General features: G+C 37.1%; 1 protein-coding gene and 1 pseudogene across 2 annotated transcripts; both read right to left on the bottom strand.

The window, feature by feature from the left end:
- Window positions 1-538: 538 nt before the first annotated feature.
- LOC114277271 (NDR1/HIN1-like protein 3) lies at window positions 539-1,821 on the bottom strand. Its single transcript, XM_028219155.2, has one exon. The coding sequence runs from the start codon at window positions 1,630-1,632 to the stop codon at window positions 946-948; it is 687 nt and encodes a 228-aa protein (XP_028074956.2). The 5' UTR covers window positions 1,633-1,821; the 3' UTR covers window positions 539-945.
- Window positions 1,822-3,779: 1,958 nt separating this feature from the next.
- LOC114277239 (monocopper oxidase-like protein SKU5) lies at window positions 3,780-8,621 on the bottom strand (annotated as a pseudogene). The gene is made up of 7 exons (XR_014346714.1): window positions 8,485-8,621; window positions 8,189-8,379; window positions 7,800-7,910; window positions 7,431-7,701; window positions 7,195-7,333; window positions 6,002-6,368; window positions 3,780-4,064 (listed from the first exon to the last, which is right to left on the bottom strand). The product of XR_014346714.1 is annotated as a monocopper oxidase-like protein SKU5 (transcript).
- Between the last annotated feature and the right edge of the window lie 11,626 nt (window positions 8,622-20,247).

Below are 20,247 nucleotides of genomic sequence, written 5' to 3'. Positions count from 1 at the left end.
GAAAAAAAAAAGAAAACCGGCAAATGGCGTTGCGCCATGTCACTGGGGTCTACCCCCAGTGGGGGTCTGTAGCAGTATTGCTGATGATAACACCAATGGTGCAATTAGTTTGAGATTTGAGAAAAAATTTAAAAATATAAAAAATATATATTTATATTTTATATAAATTCATAAATCTTTTTTAAATTCCACAACCAAACACCACTTTACTTCTCTTCCGTTATCATCCGTTAAAGTGAAATCATTAGTTATTCCTTCTGTGTGGGCCAACACATCAACCGGACGGGACTGCGCCCCTAAGGTTCCATATACTTTTCGCTGTCCATCCCTTTCATTACTCCTCTCTTTCAATTAAATAAAACTTGGCTGCGGCATGTTTGTTTTATAATATATCATCATTTTTTTTTCTTTCTTGTTGCTGTCTTAAAATCAACAACTTCAAACTTTATTCCAAATTTTAATTGCCTCTTTCAAAACCAATGACATCAAACACCTTACATTTCCACAAAAACTATTCATAATAAAATGGAGAAAAATATAAAGTAAATGCCATTATTTATTCACATCAGTACATATATCAAAAAAATACAATGATCTAATCATCACATCACCCTGTGAAACTATAGCATAACCACCTAAATCCCATATCAATAAACAAAACAAATGTATAAAATATAAAAAAAAGTTCTAAATTCATAAAACTAAATACAATCCTCTTATATAGATTGAGTTCTACTAAATGTGTAGATCGCACTCAATCTGAGAAAATTGTATCCGTTTCTATGACCTAGAACAGTGAAAATATACGTATCACCTATAGAATCAACATGTACTCAATGGCATAAAATAAAAATAAAAATAAAAAAATAATAGAAGAATAAGCTCTGCAGATCAGAATAAGAACAATCGTGCCCATCGATGAGAAATCGATCTTCCAAACCCACACTACCAATCGATTCCACACCTAACAGTCTCAAAGCTGCCAGAGACACTCCCATTAGACGCCAATGGAACCTTCAAGTCACACTCAATCTTCGGCTTAAACTTAGGAGTCTTAACACTCCTCAACTTAAACCTAACCGTAAGATAAAGCTTCATATCAATACTATAAGATCCCGAACTCTTCTCTGAATCATACTTTGCAATCTCTGAATTCAAACTCACTATGTTGTGGCTCTTAAACACAAACCCAAGTTCAGTAGTATTCTTATGTCCCTGATAAAACGGAGTCAGAGATTCGGCGGCGAAGCGCTGGTCCTCGTAATAAACACGGGCGTCGAGGCGGTCGTAGTAGATGCCGATGTGTTTGTTAGGGTTGCGGATGGTGAGATTGAGAGAGAGGTCGTAGTAGAGGGTGTTGGTGGTGGTATTTAGGTCGAATTGTGTTAGGGTTGCGTCGGTGACGTGGAATTTGACTTTGTTGGGTCGGAAGACGAGCCAGAAGACGAGGACGACGATGCCGGCGATGAAAATGAGAGTGATGAGAATTTTGAAGATGAGGGCGAAGAGGCAGCCGCAGCAGCCGCAGCCGCCGTGGCTGCGGCCGGGGCGGTGGGAGGTTTTGGAGGGGGGTGGGATTGAGGGGCCGTAGTAGGCTCCGTTTAGTTGTGGTTGTTTGGTGTTATCAGCCATGGTTTTGGAGAAAAAAAAATGAGAGAAAATGAGAGAGATGGGTTTTGGGGATGGTGTAGGAGGTAGAATGGAAGTGATATATGTTAATATTGATATGTGGTGGATATATATAGAGTAATAATGTGTGTTGTGTCTGAATAATGGGGATATGATAGGACGCGTTTTGTTTATTCGTTGATGGAAATAGGATTACCGCACGGCGTGTGCGCGTGAATGAGATATTCATTTGTGGAATAACGCGGTTGCTTATGTGTGAAGAAGGAGGTTGGCTGGTATCTTCTGAAAGCCCCCACAAATTCTATAAAAAATTTGGCACAATATTAGGGTGAGACCCACGAAGAAAGAATCCCTTTCTTGACTCTCCTATTTAATTTCTTACTTAATGAGTTATTAGGCCAATTTTTGATTCAAATTTTAATAATTCGAACCGTTTATATTTTAAAATTTGTCATGTATATCATACTTGTAAAAAATCAAGTCGATTGGATATCAAAAACTATGTGAACTAAAAGTTTTATTAAATAATAAAATTGTTTATTACAATTTTTTAATAGATAGTTTTTAGTTTTTCTGATATTCGATCAATTTGATTTTTTACAGGTATGATGTACATGACAAATTCTAAAATATGAATGGTTCAGATGATCGAAATTTGATCCAAAAGTAAATCCAATGACCCATCAAGTAGGGAGTCAAGTAAGGAAGTTAATGAGAGGATCCTTGCTCGAGACCCGCATCGGACCCACACGTGAGTTTTGAATAGAATATTTGAAGTTTTTTTTATAAAAAATTTTAGAAATCTATTAACTTCTTAAGGTCACGTAGGTTTGGGAAGATGGTTTGTGGCTATTTTAGTCACAAAAGACAAAATAAGTTATTTTAGTCACAATAAACAAAACATTACATCTAACCCATAATCATTACACTCTTCTCTCACCAAAAAAAAAAACTAAAAAACCAAAAAATCCTTCCCAAACCAAGCTTTTTAGCCCAAGCTAAAAAAGCCAAAAAATCAACCCACTTACAAATTAAATTTTTTAAAAATTTTGTTATAAAAAACATTTAAGAACAAATTTCTATTGTCATGAGGATAGTCATTAAAAGATCGTACCAAAAAGTCAAAAATAATTTTAGTAACAAAATTTTGAAAATATCACTAGTAAATAGACTATAATTTGGTTTCAAAATGATTTATTTTTTGAGATAAAAAATTTGATCCAAAAAGAATAATATATAATAATATGACACTTTTGCTAACAAAAATATTTGGTTTTTAAAAAATAATTTTATCTCTAAATTTTGATATTTAAAATTTTAATTTTTTATAGTGGCCCGTGGGTATATCCAATCTACATGGAAAGGGCGCTTTGCATAGATGTTAAAATTAGTCAAATGATACATAAACTCACCTGAATATCCGATGAAAAAAAAATATCCATGAAATGGACCCACAAAAACAAAACTAAATTCAAACTATTCATTTTGAAAATCTGGAAAAACTTTTGGGTAAATTCCTGGTTCTTAGTACTTAATTATTCGGAAAATTATTGATTAGCCCCGTAATACCATAATCTATCAACAATATATTAGCAACTTACAAAAAGTACTCAAAAAAATTATCTAGAAAAGCATCTCTATAGACCATAAAAATTATCTACAAAAGCATATCTATGAAAAGATATGTAATACACTACAAAAAATTTAATTTTTTGGGACGGTAAAATGTCATCGCAAATACTCAAAATGTCATCTTAAAAGTTTTTTTGCGACGGTAGATGACTTTTAGTGACGGCAAGTGGAGGGTCACAACAGAGGGGGTTGCAAAAAGGTTTTAGCGACAGCACGTTACTGTCGCCTTTTTTTTGCAACGACAAAGTTGTTTTTTTGCGACGGCATTTTTCCGTCGCCATTAATATGAAAAAATCTGAATTTTTTTGATACGGCACTATGTTGTCGTCGCTAAAGGTGTTATTTGCGACGGCAAAGAGTACGGTCGCAAAAACTTTTGTCTCAACTCTGCCAATATCATTTGCGACGGCAATGTGATGCCGTCTCAAAAAAAAAATAAAAAATTTATGCAATAAAATTATTAAAAATATGAAAATTACCTGTATTAAATGAAAAATAATTGAAAAAGAAACCAATAATTACATAATAATATAAAAATTCCAATATAAAAATAACAATTCATTCATAATACAAATATTCTTACATTCATTCATTACAACACATAAGCAAAATTATCACACTATATAAAAATGCATAATACATACACAATGTTTAAATACATAATGTTGTTCACAATTCAAAATAACGTAAATCAAAAACAAAAGTTTCCCTCATGATTCTTCCGTGGATGACAAAAACAAAAGTAAATCGCAATCTTCATACGCCTATATTCCACAAGAAGCAAACTGCTACTCGAAAAATATCTGGAAACAAAAAATAAAAATAATTAATGACAATATAATTATGTGTTAATATTTTAATTATAAAAATACATAAAAAATTAACTACTATATAATTACAAAGATAATTAAGTAAATAATTTTGGCTAGACAGAAATCCGGCTTTAACTTCCAAACCAGGAACCCGATTGGAGTCCCGTCTTCTCCCACAAGTATCTCGTGCCTAGGCGGTTGTGTGTGCCAAGTTTCGTGCTAAACCAACGCCGTTTGGAGATTTTGGAGCGTCAACGCCTCCAATTCAAATTTCTTAAGGAACTAGTTTGACTAGATGGAAATCCGGCTCTAACTCCCAAATCGAGAACCCCATGGGAGTCCTGTCTTCTCTCACAAGTCTCACGTGCCTAGGCGGTCGTGTGTGCCAAGTTTCGTGCTAAACCGACGCCGTTTGGAAATTTTGGGGCGTCAACACCTCAAATTCAAATTTCTTAAGGAACTAGTTTGCCTAGACCGAAATCCGACTCTAACTCCCAAACCGAGAACCTGATTGGAGTCTCGTCTTCTCCCACAAGTCTCTCGTGCCTAGGCAGTTGTGTGTGCCAAGTTTCGTGCTAAACCGAAACCGTTTGGTGATTTTGGGACGTCAACACCTCGAATTCAAGTTTCTTAAGAAACTAGTTTACCTAAAGTGAAATCTGGCTCTAACTCCCAAACCGGGAACCCGATTGGAGTCCCGTCTTCTCCCACAAGTCCCTCGTGCCTAGACGATCGTGTGTGCCAAGTTTCGTGCTAAATCGACGCCGTTTGGTAATTTTGAGGCGTCAACACCTCCATTTCAAATTTCTTAAGGAACTAGTTTGCCTAGAGTGAAATTTTGCTCTAACTCCCAAACCGGGAACCCGATTGAAGTCTCATTTTCTCCCACAAGTCTTTCGTGCCTAGACGATCGTGTGTGCCAAGTTTCGTGCTAAACCAACGCCGTTTGGTGATTTTGGGGCATCAACACCTCGAATTCAAGTTTCTTAAGGAATTAGTTTGCCTAGAGTGAAATCCGACTCTAACTCCCAAACCGGGAATCCGATTGGAGTCCCGTCTTCTCCCACAAGTCTTTTGTGCCTAGGCGGTCGTGTGTGCCAAGTTTCGTGCTAAACCGACGTCGTTTGGTGATTTTGGGGCGTCAATACCTCGAATTCAAGTTTCTTAAGAAACTAGTTTGCCTAGAGTGAAATCCAGCTCTAACTCCCAAACCGAGAACCCGATTGGAGTCCCGTCTTCTCCCACAAGTCTCTCGTGCCTAGGCGGTCGTGTGTGCCAAGTTTCGTGCTAAACTGACGCCGTTTGGTGATTTTGGGACATCACCACCTCCATTTCAAATTTCTTAAGGAACTAGTTTGCCTAGAGTGAAATTCGGCTCTAACTCCCAAACCGGGAACCCGATTGGAGTCCCGTCTTCTCCCACAAGTCTCTCGTGCCTAGGCGGTCGTATGTGCCAAGTTTCATGTCAAAGATGGATATAACTGTTGATCTCTCCAAGATACTAAAACTAAATTTGCTAAAAAAAAGCAAATTTTAATATTCGGCTAAATATGCAGCTAACAGAGCGATTGTGAGCAGCTCACCAAAATTGAACGGGCCTTAAAATAATGTTTTTGAGTTTTTTTTTTATTTAGTTATTCTAAGTTTTTAAATATATTAAATAATTTTTTTTAAAATTTTAAATTCAAATAATTTACATATATTTAGAAGGAAAATATTTTTTAAAACATTTCATAGGTTCAAAGGTTCTGCTTTTTTTTTACAACCGGTGGAACATCTAGATCAAGCCTCTCTATAAGCTCACCAGCCTAAAGGACAAGTGGTTCTTAATCACTACTAAGAACAGAAAACATAAAACCTCCTATGCATGATATAATTTATATTCACATAAATAATGTGCCAATGAATCCAAAAAATTGCAAACAAACCTGATGGATCTAGCCTGGTTCATTGAGAAGGTTTTGTCGTATTGATCATTTGGTGGGTCCAGAAGGGGACCAGATGCCTTCCCTTTCGAATTTGAATAGTGCAAGATACCAGCACCAGTAACTCTTTGCCAGAGTGATTCATTCACAAACCTAGCGCTTGCTACAATGTAGTAATCAGAACTTGCGTTCTGATCCATGGTTACCAAGAAAGAATAAGACTGTCCAACATGAATATCTAAGCTAGTGTAATTTTGTTGCACTGTATATGATCCCTCTGTTTCTGCTAAAAGCAGGTTATGGTTCTGAATTCTGAAATTCAAACTTGTTGACACACCAACATTGTGTACACAGATGCAATATGTTTTGCCTGGCCAACATTATAATATAAACAATTAGAAGCTAAAAAAATATAAGGAAACAATGTAAGAAAGAAAAACAACTTTCACAAGCATTGACATGTACAATATACCTACCAAAAAGAAATGTTATGTCTCAATGCCTGACCAAAAAGTTCTCCTGGGATGTATAGTTCCTAACTATCATGCAGTGGCATGTTGCATGTGAGTGTATAGGTAAATTATTCAACTATAAGGGTGAATTATAACCCCTAAAATATGCATGTCCTCAATTTTTCACAAAAATAATATATGAATAATATATATATAAGGAAGAAGTGCAATGCTGATGCACATCCTAACACCTAACTTGTTACTTTTGTTAATGTGATTTATATCACATCAAAGAAGTACACTCCATTGCTGAAGCCAAGTCCCAAGTCCTAAGACCCAATGAAAGAACATGTTTTCTTAAATAATGCCCTATTGCAATCACAATCTGATGATGGTATTAGTGCTACCATGAGTTTAGTGTGTATTTAACACTAATACCATCAAATACGGTAATTCACCGAAAATAACAAATAAATAGTTAAAATAATTAGAAGAGAGAAGCAGGCACATCCTAGCCAAAACTGGAAGGTCAAAAAGCCATATGGTATAAGTTGCTTCAAAAGTAGGTTCAATGCATAAAAGGAACAAGGGCACAGCTCATTCAGAGAATCCAACAAGAACAAATCTGTTCCAACTTCTAAATCAACAAAGTTCCTGAACGCATATGACTTATAGACTAATTGATTTGATGATAAACGTATAAGTTATAGCAGATTCTTCAAAAACAGTCTCTGAAATACTCACCAGGGTGAACATCAATTGTTTCATAGTCAATGCCATCAGGAACAAGTGTAGTGTTATATCTATAGGGGCCTTTCCCATTGATAAGAACACCATCTGGCATCCCAAGATTTTTCCCTCCATTAAGTTCTCTCCTCAAAGCCTATATATACCAAAACAAGATCAACCACAAGACACATTGGATGCTAAGCTTCAATACACACCTAAAATGTCGATTAGACAATTTATCAAACACTAACCGTGTGGTTTCGAGTGTACCAATCACCAATCAAAATCGTGATATCCCCATCTGGGGTTGCAAAAGGAATTGGAATTATGTCCCTATTGTTAATAATAAAACCACCATAACCTCCAGATGCCCATTGAAAATTGAGCGATGGTAAGTAAAAGAAACTCCCGATCTGATCCTTCACTTGGAATTGGTAAGTCCAATTCCACTTTGGAGGAATCGGACAGTTCGTGCCGAGTACCCCATCTTGCCAAGAACTTCTCCTCTGTTGAATACCAGCCCTGTTCACAACCATTGATTTTTTAAATCATAAATTACCATCATAGATCCAAAACCCAAATCAAATTAATAAAAAAAAAAAAACTACTGTAAATCATACCAAGTCATGAGAAGGTCCTCAATCTAATTTGTTCCTCACATTGACAACGACATTCTTGTTAGTAGTCACATTAATGATAGGCCCTGGAAAATGACCATTAATAGCAATAACCTGCAATTCAAAACAATGCAGTTCATGAAAATCACTAAAACCCTAGTAGCTCTTGAATTTCATCACAACGCAGCTTAGGAAAATCCCTAAGCTCACTATACTATATCACTGAAACTTCAAAAACTAAGCATATTTTGTAGATCTGAGACTAAAGACTCAAAATTTTGAAAACAAAAACTAACCCACCAACTGTTTGTGAAATTTCAGAAAACCCAGATGGAAAGAGGAACAGAGTACATTCGAGAGAAAATAGAGTGAGAAAGAGATCTCAAACAAACCTGTTGGGAAACACCCAAAGGAGAAGCTGTGATGTACGAGAGCACAAATTCGTAGCTAACAAATGGATCGTCAGCTAAACAGAGGCTCGAGAACAAAGAAATGTAGATGAAGAACAGTGAAACAACGCTATGGGAAGCCATGTTTTGAAGATAAAGAGCTAATTTTTTTTAGCTTTTCTGTGTTATACATTCTTAGAAAGCAAAGGAAAGAAAGAAACATCAGAGGAGAGACAAGAAGCAGTCTGTGTGAGGAGTGTTTGGAGAGAGAGAGAGAGAGAGAGAGAGAGAGAGCATACAAGCGTCACTCGCTGAGTGAGTGAGAGAGGAGCGCTTGAGGTTGACTGAGCTCGCGCGAGAGAAAGATAGAGACGCCGCACCACCACTAGCCGTGCCGAGAGCGATTGACATTGCTCGCCGTCGTCGCTCGTCGAGAGAGAAATCGCCGGTGAACACGCAAGCTTGTTTGGGGATTTTGGGGGAAAAGATCTTGTTTCAAAGTTTTAGGGATTTTGGATCAAAATGACCGAGCGCCAAACAATGGGAGAAGCGGGACAAAAAAATTTCATTACTTTTTGCGACGGTATATTTAAACCGTCACAAATGATAAATAAAAATAGGTAAAAACGACGTCGTTTTAATAAGGGTTTTTTTGCGACGGACATTTGCCGTCGCAAATTGTCCACTATTTGCGACAGCAAATTTTTCCCGTCTCAAAAAAAAATTTTGCGACGATGCATAAGGCGTTGCAAATACTTTCGTATTTATCACACATTTTCGTGTATGTTTATTAGTGACGGGGTAACTACCGTCGCAAAAGCTATTTATTTGCGACGATTTAAACTGCCATTGCAAAAGATCATTTTTTGCGACGGGAAATGCACCGTCGAAAAAAGTTCCTTGTTTTATAAGGACTTTTCTTGTAGTGATAAAATATTGTAGTAAAATCAAAATAACCATTCTATTGGGGGTGTTTGTTTCAGCTTTTCAGAGCTAACTTATGGCTTTTAGTTTTGAAAAAGTTATTTTGGACTGTTTGGTTAAAGTTATTTCAAACACCTTCTGATTCTAACAGCTTATTTTAACTCCAAAAAGCTAATTCTGAGAAGCTGCTCACCCATTATTAGTTTCTGCTGTGGACATGTTAATTTATGGTTATACTCTTAAATTTTTTTATTTTTATTTTTTTAAAAATAGAAAAAGATTCAAATGGACTATAGATTATTATTATTATTTTTTATGAGAAATGTAGACAAACAAAAATAAAAATTAATTGAAAAAGCTATTTCACAGCTTATTTAACAAACACTACTCAGCAACTTAAATCTATAATCCAACAGCTACACCAAACAAATTAACAATTTATGATTAAAATCATAATCTATAATCTGTTAAGCTATAATCTATAAGCTGTTTTAACAACTACACCAAACGGGACCATTCTTGTTGGCTTTTTTATTTTTAATTTTTTAACTTTTGGTTAGTTGAATTCAAAGGGCAAAATTATTAATAATTTTGCCCTCTAGGCTTCCCCGCAAGTTTTTCTTAAATAGTATGGACTTTTTAAAATCAAGCCATGAGCCTAGGCTGGCCTAACTATTTTAAAAATGAAAAAAAAATTACCAAAATAAAAAAATTTACCAAAATAACTTGAGAATGACATTGGATCTCGAGTGGGCTAAGCAGGCCTTGGAGTGGGCTTCGGGTTGACCAATCGGGTCGAGTTGAGCCCCAAAACACACGACTAGGACCAGGTTCAGGGGCCGAGTTCAATCCTGAATGAGTCGGGCCGGACCGCTTGAGGTCGTGGGTTGATAGCTGATTTTACACCCCTAAACCTATGTGGGATCCACTCCAACTAGGACCACATAAGGAGCCATCCTCCAGATTTTGAAAAAATTTATTATTATTATTATTAGTTTTTATATTTCATGAGTAATCTTAATGCATAATTGGATGGCCCCTTAATTTTTTGAAAATTATTTTATTACCTCTCTATTTCATTAGCATTTCATGATGTTAATGAATTGCTGTTTAATTCTTTTACATGTTAATCACTAGTATCAATTTCATCAAATCGATTTTACTTATATAAGAGGTAATCATTCATAATGGTATAAACATTTAAATGTGCTGCTATGGTTACTAGTTTAGAAAAAGGAGGCAGTTTCCTATAATCTAGATTGAAATGTGTTTGGATTCATAAAGTTCATTATGGATTTTATTTTAATAATTTAAATCATTTATTTTGTTGGATATTTTTTGTATTTTATCAACACAAAAAATTAAATCGATTCAATAATTGTAATTTATTTAATTTATCATGTTTGTCACAACAAAAAAAAATGATTTATTTTTAAAAATAAAATTGTCGTTTATTTTTTTAGTGACAAACATGATAAATTGACTATGTTATCAAATTGATCCCCTTTTTTTTTATGTTGATGAAATACATAAATTACTTGGCAAAACAAATAGTTCAAATCATTAAAATAAAACCCTTGATAAGCCATACTGAGCCAAACACCGCTCTCCAATTCAAGAAATTCTCTTTTCCTTTATTTTTTCTGCTTTTGGTGTATGAATTGATTCTTTTTATTACACTATATGGTTATAATAGAAGATTTTTATCATACCATTGGGGATGGTAGTGGAGTGGAAATGTGTGTTCCTTCTTTACAGGTGAGCAAGGCTCGATTTTTGAGTCTTAATTAATGACTCGTATTTTCAAATGATTAAAATTAGCTGCATTGTACTTTACTTGTGATTCTTCCTCTTATGTTAGGGTTGGTGCATTCCTCTCTTGTTTCGGTAATAAATCATTTTTTCTGGATTGAATTAAATCTAACCAACAATCAATTATTTTAGAATTAGAACTTGCGAATGTTATGATACTCTCACAAAACGTATGGTAAAAAATAAAAAATAAAAATCATATCATGATCATCATTTGGCAAGATTATGGCAAGTGACATTTGTATTTGTTTTTGTTTTTGTTTGTTTTTTTTTTTTTTTTTTTGGTTTTTTGTTTTTGTCCTTTTATGGCAAGTGGCATTTGTGGATTCTTAAGTTCCGGGCACGGTTTTCCTACTGTCGAAGGAGCTGCGGTTACGCCTGATTGATGTGTTGGCGCCATTCAAAATTTGCCGCGTGTTCTGTAGGCTACGAAAAGAAATGAAGTAACAACTTTGGTTTAACGGATGGCAACGGGAGAATAGAAGAATGGAGGAGAATTTTGGATTGGAAGGCGTCATTTGACTTGTCAGGTTTATTATGTGGTCTGTTTTAAAAATTTAAATTGTTTATTTTGTTAAATATTTTATATATTTTATTTAAATAAAAAATTAGGTCAATTTGATAAGTATTACTTATTTAATTTATTATATTTTTAATTAAAAAAATCCGTATAGATGAAATACATAAATTATTTAATAAAATAAATAATTCGAATTACCGAAACAAACTTATAATGAATTTCACGTGTCCAAATAGCACCACTGATCTAAAAACTGGGCCGGAGAAAATCCTCCTCTCAGCAGAATAGTGTTTACTCTCACAAAGCTATGATGTCAGGAATTATTTCTCTCTACCGCTTTTCAACTCTAACTCAAATCGCCATTTCTTTTCTACACTTGTCTTTCTGGAACAAGATTAATTGAAAGAAAAAAAACCAAGGAAAAAAGATTGGGAGTTGATAAGAGAAAGGGGAAGTTACAATAATAACATATTCATTAAAAAAAATTAAAATTTTAATTAAAATATTTATAAAATTAATTATTAATTACTTATACGGAATCATAATTTTTTTCATAAATATTGTATACCTAATGAGTTTATCATATAGTCAAAAAAATCACAATTTTTTTGAATTTTTATCTTTAATAATTTTATTTTAGAAATTATGTCAATTTTTTTTTCAAGTCCGTGCAGACAAATCTAAAAAATAAAATAAGAAATTCAATAATTATTTTTGTTCTTTTCCTGAATTTTTTATAATTTTTTTTTAATCTTTTCTAATTGAGTAGAACTCAAAAATGTTTAATATTTTAAATTATTAAAAAAAAACTACAGAAAAACTACTTAATAAAAAACCAAACTACTAATAGGTCTTAATAGTTTGACTTAATTCTCGTAAAATCCTGTTAAAAATAAGTCTTACTAAAATCGTCAATAAAAATAATTTTTAGTGACGAGTTTTCACACATGCCGCTAAAAATTAACAATTAGTGATTTTTTTTGTCACAGTTTTTCTAAATGGTCAATAAAATTTACAATCAATGACATTTTTTTATAACAAATTTTTTAAACTGTCGCTAAAAAAAATTATTGACTTTTATTGTGATGATTTTTTTGTACTATTGCTGAAAGTTATAATTAGTGACAATTTTTGTGATAAAAATTTTAAACTGTCTATCAAAATTAACAATTAGAGATTTTTTTAATATTATTTGATAAAAAAAAATCATTAATTATCATAGGACCTATTGAATAATAAATCTATCTATTAAGATTTATACGTAAATCTTAAAAAAAATAAAAAAATCCAAACACCCACTTAGCATCCGTTTGGGAAGTAGGTTGACTTTTTGACATTTTGGTTTTTTTGACTATATAAGCCTGGGCTCAAAAGCTTGGTTTGGGAAGGGCTTTTGACTTTTTGACTTTTTTGATTTTTTGTGAGAGAATAGTGTAATGATTATGAGATTGGATGGAATGTTTTGTCTGTTGTGGCTCACGAACCTATTCTATCTTTTATGGCTCATTGAGCCAAAAAAGCCCAATGAGCCCTTGCCAAACCAACCAATTGATTGTTTTTGTCGGCTCCATTATTATCATCATGAACGTGGGAAGTCGATCGTTGAACCAGGAGGTGTTATTGGGGAACAAATTCTTGCGGAGCTCCGGCGATAAACAGAAGGATAAAAAATAAAAATAGAAAGGGGGTAAAAGAAAAAATACTCAGCAATAATATTTGTTAGGTAAGTGTAATAAATATGAGTTGAAATTGAAGTGATATGCTAGAGAAAATTATAGAGTTGTTTTTTTAAATATTCTAAAAAAATATTTAATTTAGAGGCTTGATCCATTTTTCAAACTATTTGAGAAATTGATCTACTTTTTTGTAAAATAAATTGATGTATTATTATTGATTTGTGTATATTACAAGATTGATGTATTGTTATTTGTATCTGTATATTACAAGTCCTATATATAGAGAGGTTTTGGGAGTAGTAGGTGTAGAGTGGGTGGTGGTAGTAGGTAAAGTGGAGGTGGTAGGTGGAGTGGGTGAGGAGTAGTGGAGGTGTGTAGTGGTAGTGGTAGGTTTTAGTGGTGTAGGAGGTGTACATTAACAGCCCCCCTCAAACTCAAGGAGGATAGGAACTAACCAACTTGAGTTTGAAGAGAGTAACAAAACAGGAAAGTAAACTGATAAATAAAACAGGATATGAGACACGGTATGGTCGTGTCAGACCGTTGTAGCAGACAGTTTACGGGGTCATGTCGGACCGTTGTAGCAGACACTGTGTGGTCGTGTCAGACCGATGTAGAAGACAGTTTATGGGGTCATGTCGGACCGTTGTAGCAGGACAGTTTACGGGGTCATGTCGGACCGTTGTAGCAGACACTGTGTGGTCGTGTCAGACCGTTGTAGAAGACACAGTTTACGGGGTCATGTCGGACCGTTGTAGCAGGACAGTTTACGGGGTCATGTCGGACCGTTGTAGAAGACAGTTTACGGGGTCATGTCGGACCGATGTAGCAGGACAGTTTACGGGGTCATGTCGGACCGATGTAGCAGACAGTTTACGGGGTCATGTCGGACCGTTGAAGCAGACAGTTTACGGGGTCATGTCGGACCGTTGTAGAAGACAGTTTACGGGGTCATGTCGGACCGATGTAGCAGAATGTGGTGGTGCACCAAGGGGGCGACTTAGGGAGTGCGCCATGAGTAACTTATACATGATACTGTGTATAACCCCCCCTCAAACTCAAATAGGTGTGAAGAGAAAAACCTATTTGAGGTTGAAAAGGGATTGAGAAAGCTGACCGGTGTAGAAGACACTGTATGAGTGTGTATATTGGCTGCCCAAAAGATATATATGGATGTAGATATCGAGCCCACAAAAGTCGTGCCCTCAAAAGATGTGCCCGCACCCTCAAAAGGCGTGCCATCAAAAGGCGTGCCCGATTCATCAAAAGGCGTGCCAAAATGATGGCGAGGCACGTGAGTGCCTTGGCTGGCGTGCCCGTTTGTCTGGCGTCAAGAGGCGCGCGATGCGCGTGGCTGCCTCGGCTATTTAACCAAGACAGAGCCGGAGGCCGAGGCAGAAGCAAAAAACCTGCGAAAGCCTCTGTAAAACTCTGCGTTGTGCTGAGAGAGAGAGGCTGTAACACTGTTGTGCTGAGAGAGAGAGTCTGTAACACTCTGTTGCGAGAGAAAATGGCTTCGTCGTCCCGTGGTCTGTTGACTCTCTTTCCCGACCTCAACGAGTCAACAAGAGAGATAACGGGTGCGGTGTCCCGTGAACCTCAACCAAACACCACTGGGTTTGCTCCGTTGAACTTTCCGATGCAGTCGGTGGAGCAAAAAATGGCAGTGCAAATGGATGTGGAGGCTAATCAGTATACTTTGAAGGCATGTGTGGAGTCCATGACGGCGGTCACAAACTTGTCGCACCGGCTGCAGAGTAGGACAAATGAGGTGCAGCAATTAAACGCCCAACTGGCTCTGCTCCAACGCATGTATAAGGATGCGCGAGCAGAGATAAGCGTGCTAAGGGTAGAAAACAAGGAGCTGAAGCGGAAGGCCACCGTGATGTTCCGATTTGGAGGGCCGCCATATGCTGCAGTGGAGGAGCAGGGTGGAGTGATCATGGAGGCAGCATCGGCAAGGGCCACCCAGGACAGTGGCAAGAAGAAGAGACCGGCTGCAGAGTAGAGAAGAAAAATCCCGCCTGTGGATGAGGTTGTTGGATATGGGTGGTGTTTGTTTTGTTTTTGTGTTTTTTTTTTTTTTTTTTTTTTTGTGTAAAATGGATCGGGGTGAGTCCCGACAGGAATAAAATGAATTTGGTGTGCAGTTCATCCAGTTCGTCTTCTTCGTCTGTTTTTTTTTTTTTTTTTTTTTTTAAGTAAAATGGAAAATAAAATAAAATAAAAAAAAAGTAAAATGGTGTGGTGGGAACGTGGTGTGGTTTGTTGAATTCTACGAAAAAGCAAAAAGCAAAGAAAGTGGTGTACTCTCTGGCCCACGAAAAAGCAAAGAAAGAAAAATAATTAGAGAGTGGTATAGTGGGAACTTCTTTTTAGGGTTTCACATGTTGATGAGACTTGCCCCCCCCCTCGATGGATGACAGTGGGATGTGGCAAAGTCATTGTTGTGCTGTGAGTCGGTTGTCCATGAAAAACCTGAGGAGTTGAGTAGCGAACGGAGTGAGGCTGCAAATGTTCAAACACAGGAAACAGACTCCCCATATTCACAGACTCTCTCTCACTCTTCCCTGAAAAAGCTCCACCACCATTAACGCTGTCTCGGCCGTTGTCTAAGCTCAAACCCAACGGAATAAACGGCTGATGGAAGCCGTCGCCGCCGCCGGCGGAGCTGAGCGGGGAGGGTGTGGCTTGAGATGAGCGGACATCGGGTCCAGCCAAGCCGGCGGCGTAAGAAGGGATGGCGAGGATTTGCTCGAGGAAGTCGTCGGTGTAGCTCTCCGATGGGTTGGTTGACATGCCGGAGATGTGAGGAGAGAGAGAGAGAGAGAGAGTGGTGTCGGAGATAGGGGAAACAGATTGATAGGGTCTGTTTGGGGGTGGGGGAAGATTTTTAAAGTAAAATTCCCTTGCGGTTTTTGCGTCGACCCATGATGGCGATCGATGCTCCATGCTTGCCCAACTGTGTGGATATCTCTCTCTCTCAATTTTACAAACAGAGACGACACAATTATTTCTTGGTTGGAGGATGAACATGAAGACAACTTTGATTTTGAACGACTGCCTTCAAAATGAGATCTGGAAACTGAGAGAGTGACAGCTTCCTTCTGAAGAGAAAGAGAGCCAGAGCCCTCAGCTCATGTGTGTGTTGTGGTGTTTGTGTGTATGGCAGTGTGTGGATCAATATGTGACGCTTCTGCTAACTCCGAATCAAAACAGCGGGAGAGAAGGTATGTGTAGAGGTCCGCGCGGGCGGCCAAGGCGAGACTGCCGCCCGCCGGTGAAGCAGAATGACTAGGTTGTTAACCTAGCTCTGATACCATGTAAAATAAATTGATGTATTATTATTGATTTGTGTATATTACAAGATTGATGTATTGTTATTTGTATCTGTATATTACAAGTCCTATATATAGAGAGGTTTTGGGAGTAGTAGGTGTAGAGTGGGTGGTGGTAGTAGGTAAAGTGGAGGTGGTAGGTGGAGTGGGTGAGGAGTAGTGGAGGTGTGTAGTGGTAGTGGTAGGTTTTAGTGGTGTAGGAGGTGTACATTAACATTTTTAAAACTGCATTTTGAAAATACAATTTTAAATTGAAATTACATTTTCAACCTATAATTTTATCTTAAAATCGCATGTTGAAAATGCAATAGACATGGATTTCGCTAAGATATATTGCATTTTTAATATGCGATTTCAATATGAAATTACATGTTGAAAATGTAATTTCAATTTCAAAATTATATTTTCAAAATGTGATTTCAAAAAGTATATTAATTTTTTAAATAGTTTGAAAAGTGAATTAATTCTCTAAATTATTATTATTTTTAGAATATTAAAAAAAAACTTAAGGATTATAACCCATATAAAATAATATATTAAAATAATATGTTTTATTTTAGCATATACTAATTAAGCTCTTACATTAAATAAGTAAATAAAGTTAGAGAGAGAAACAATTCTTGGTGAAGAGAGCGAGACATAATTCTTGGGCACTGATGATGACACTAGTGGTACATTAGATTAAAAATTTGAGAAGTGATTTGAAAATAAAAGAAAATATATAAAATATAATTAAATTTTACATAATTTTACATATTTTTTTTAAATTATTCAATCACACACCAGTTACTTCTCTTCCCTTTTGTTATCATTCGTTAAAGTGAAATCGATAGTTATTCCTTCTTTGTGGCCCACAGAACACGCGACAAATTGTGGATTGTGCCAACACATCAACCGGACGTGACCGCAGCTCGTTCCACAGCAGCAAAATCGCGCCCCAAAGGTTCCAATCCTTTTCGCTGTCCATCTTTTTTATTACTACTCTCATTCAATTATAAATAAAACTTGGCTGCGACATGTTTGTTTTATAATATGTAATCATTTTTGTGGGTATTGATTTTTGATCATACTATCAAATAGATATTCAACTGAAAAACATCGACAGAATAGATCTCCATCGAACAACCTGTCACAGAAAGATAAGATTTCGACGGTCGTTCATCCACCCGAAGACACTCCGACGATCAAATCAATACTCAGTTATCTCTCAAAGATAGCAATTAGTGCCCAACTCACCTGTCAGAATACAAAAAGCGTACCTTAGACCCACGAGGGTGCCTTACTTTTATAGCCAGCACTGACCTGATCCCTGCAGAAGCCTACCTTCAATGAATTCTAGTTCAATGCTTATCCTGGACTCTCAAATAGATAAATATAAACTCCCCAGAAGCCTTATCCTTATTCAGACTGAAGTCCTCCTCCATTCTAGGACTCTTAACCCTTATCCGTTCATCTCGAATTTCAGTATCTCCGCAGATAACCTCGACCTAGCTGAGATCAAATCAGCGCCATGACCAGGACACGTAGCACCTCGACTGACACTTCGGTGCCACCTTGGCTACGTGTTGTCATTTACAAAAATATGCCCCCACAACTGCCCCCTAGGTTCTATTACCTCGGTATTTGAGGTGATGGAACCTATACCGTTTATCCACATAGCATGTCGACTAAAAACTTACTTTTAAACCTTCATTACCGATGTCATCACACATCGGCTACATCTGTCCAAGACTGAAGTCTGTTTTACTAATGTAAAAAAACCAAAAACTAGGTTTTTTAAGTTCTTTAATCGAGATCGTCTTCCTAGCTGAGGTCTTTGCTTCATGAACTCAAGAACTCCAAAAGTTCTATCTGCGAATCAACTGTTACGTACGGTTTCACAACCATTTTCTCCACGCGTCTTCTCCTCATTGATCTGTATTTGACACGCGCCATCAGGTCGAGTCACTTCTACTCGCGCCGCCTGACAAGCACGTTGTCCAAGGCACATTCATTATGGTCTTGCCGTCTTTTCGTGTTTTAACAAAATCTCTTCCCTCTTTCCGTCTTTTCACTTTATGTTCTTTAATTTCTCTCAAGCTTTCTCTCTATAAAGTTTCTTGCTTCTAAACAGCCATTGCCCAATTTCTCAAGCTCTGTAACTTGCTCCATTTATCCCTTCCGGCAAAGCATTCACCGTTCTGTTCCATTCAATGTCACCATCTGACTCCAACGTACCTCATACCAGCGTCATTCTCTTTGGTAAGTCATTGTTTTTCCTCCTTTTCAGTCTTCAATTTACTTCAAAATTTTATTTACACTTGTATGCTACCATTGTGAATCTACTTATGTTCTTAAATCTTCATCTGTGTTTTAAATTTCATTTTGCTTGTGATTTTGCCTTTGTCCAATCTGTTTCTGGGTATATTTATACGCATTTTGCTCACACACTTGCTATCTTGCCATTGTTCTTGGCTTTGCACATCTGCACACACTTCGTACAAGTTCTTGAATTTCTGTTTTTCCTGCCTTCAATTCTTGTTTTCATAGACCTAGGCTTGGGATTCGTTCTAGAACCTTGTTCCTTAGGACAATCAAACCAAAAACCCCTTAGATTTTCAGAAAAATTCACCTCAGTGCTTTCTAGGGTTTAGCCGAGATATTTTGCCACTTTCCAAACCTCTTACTGAAAAACCTGAGATTGGACCCACTTTGGTCGAGATAATGGGTATGTTTAGGTGGAGGGTGGACACCCTAACCAAACTAGAGTACTTTAGGCAAGAGTTCTCTATCTTGGCCGACGTTCAAATCTGGTTAGCTGGAGAGAAGAACTCCATTATGCCCGGGAAGGATTATATGCCCTTTCCCGTAGTCTCCATTATAGAAGGAGGAGTTAGATTCTCCCTTAACACCATTTTCAGGGAGGTCCTTCACTATTACAAACTGAACCCCATGCAATTAGCCGTAAACTCTTTTAGGATCATAAATGGAATCGCCGAATTGAAACGTCGGCAAAATGCCAGGATCTCCTTGTCCGATATCCAATACTGCTATACGATGTGTGGCCTTAAAACCAAAGCTGGTTACACATACTACCTCAAGCCGAGATACACCCAATACAAGTTGATAGCCGACATTCCAAACTCAAATAAGGGCGCGACTGACGACTACCTGATTGTCTCGGGCAATTAGGAGTTCGCGCCAGATGATGAACTCCATCTCTTCCCATTGCACCGCGAGGTTTTTAGGGATAACAGGGGTAAGGACTTAGTTTTCCTCCCTAGAGTCCCTCCTATTTTCTTTAATTTTCTTTTTGTCATTTTGTTTCTTATGTATGATCTCTTTTTGCAGCTCTCCCTCAGCCAGAAAAGGATTTTCGCTGATACTATGCGCCGAGCAAAGACTTGGTCCGCCTTCTCGGCCTGCCACTCGAGTTTCACAAGGCTCCAATCCTCCTCAACTATATCCCAACATATCGGAGTCCTCTCCTCGACATCCCTCGGAAGAGTAAATCTCCACCTTTTGCAACAACTCCTCCTGCTACTTCATCGCCAAAGCCTGATCAAGCCTCAACCTCTGACCCAGTAGAGCAGCCATCGACATCTGCTCCTCACCTAATTCCTCCAGCCCAGCATCAACGCCGAAATCGAGCTCTACTGCATACACCCGCAGGCAAAACTCGTAGCCGAAAACGCCGAAGTATTGAGGCGTCGACTTACGATCTAGCCAACCCACCAACTGCACTTCCAGTGATCCATTTCGGTACTAGAGTCACTGTCACCGTCGTCACCGATGAGATGGGACGCAACAAGG

This window comes from Camellia sinensis, chromosome 12, assembly GCF_055761805.1.
Source record: "Camellia sinensis isolate YWXY chromosome 12, ASM5576180v1, whole genome shotgun sequence".
Lineage (NCBI taxonomy): Eukaryota > Viridiplantae > Streptophyta > Magnoliopsida > Ericales > Theaceae > Camellia > Camellia sinensis.
The sequence above is the reverse complement of the archived record's forward strand: the minus strand, read 5'-3'. Positions and strand labels throughout refer to the sequence as shown.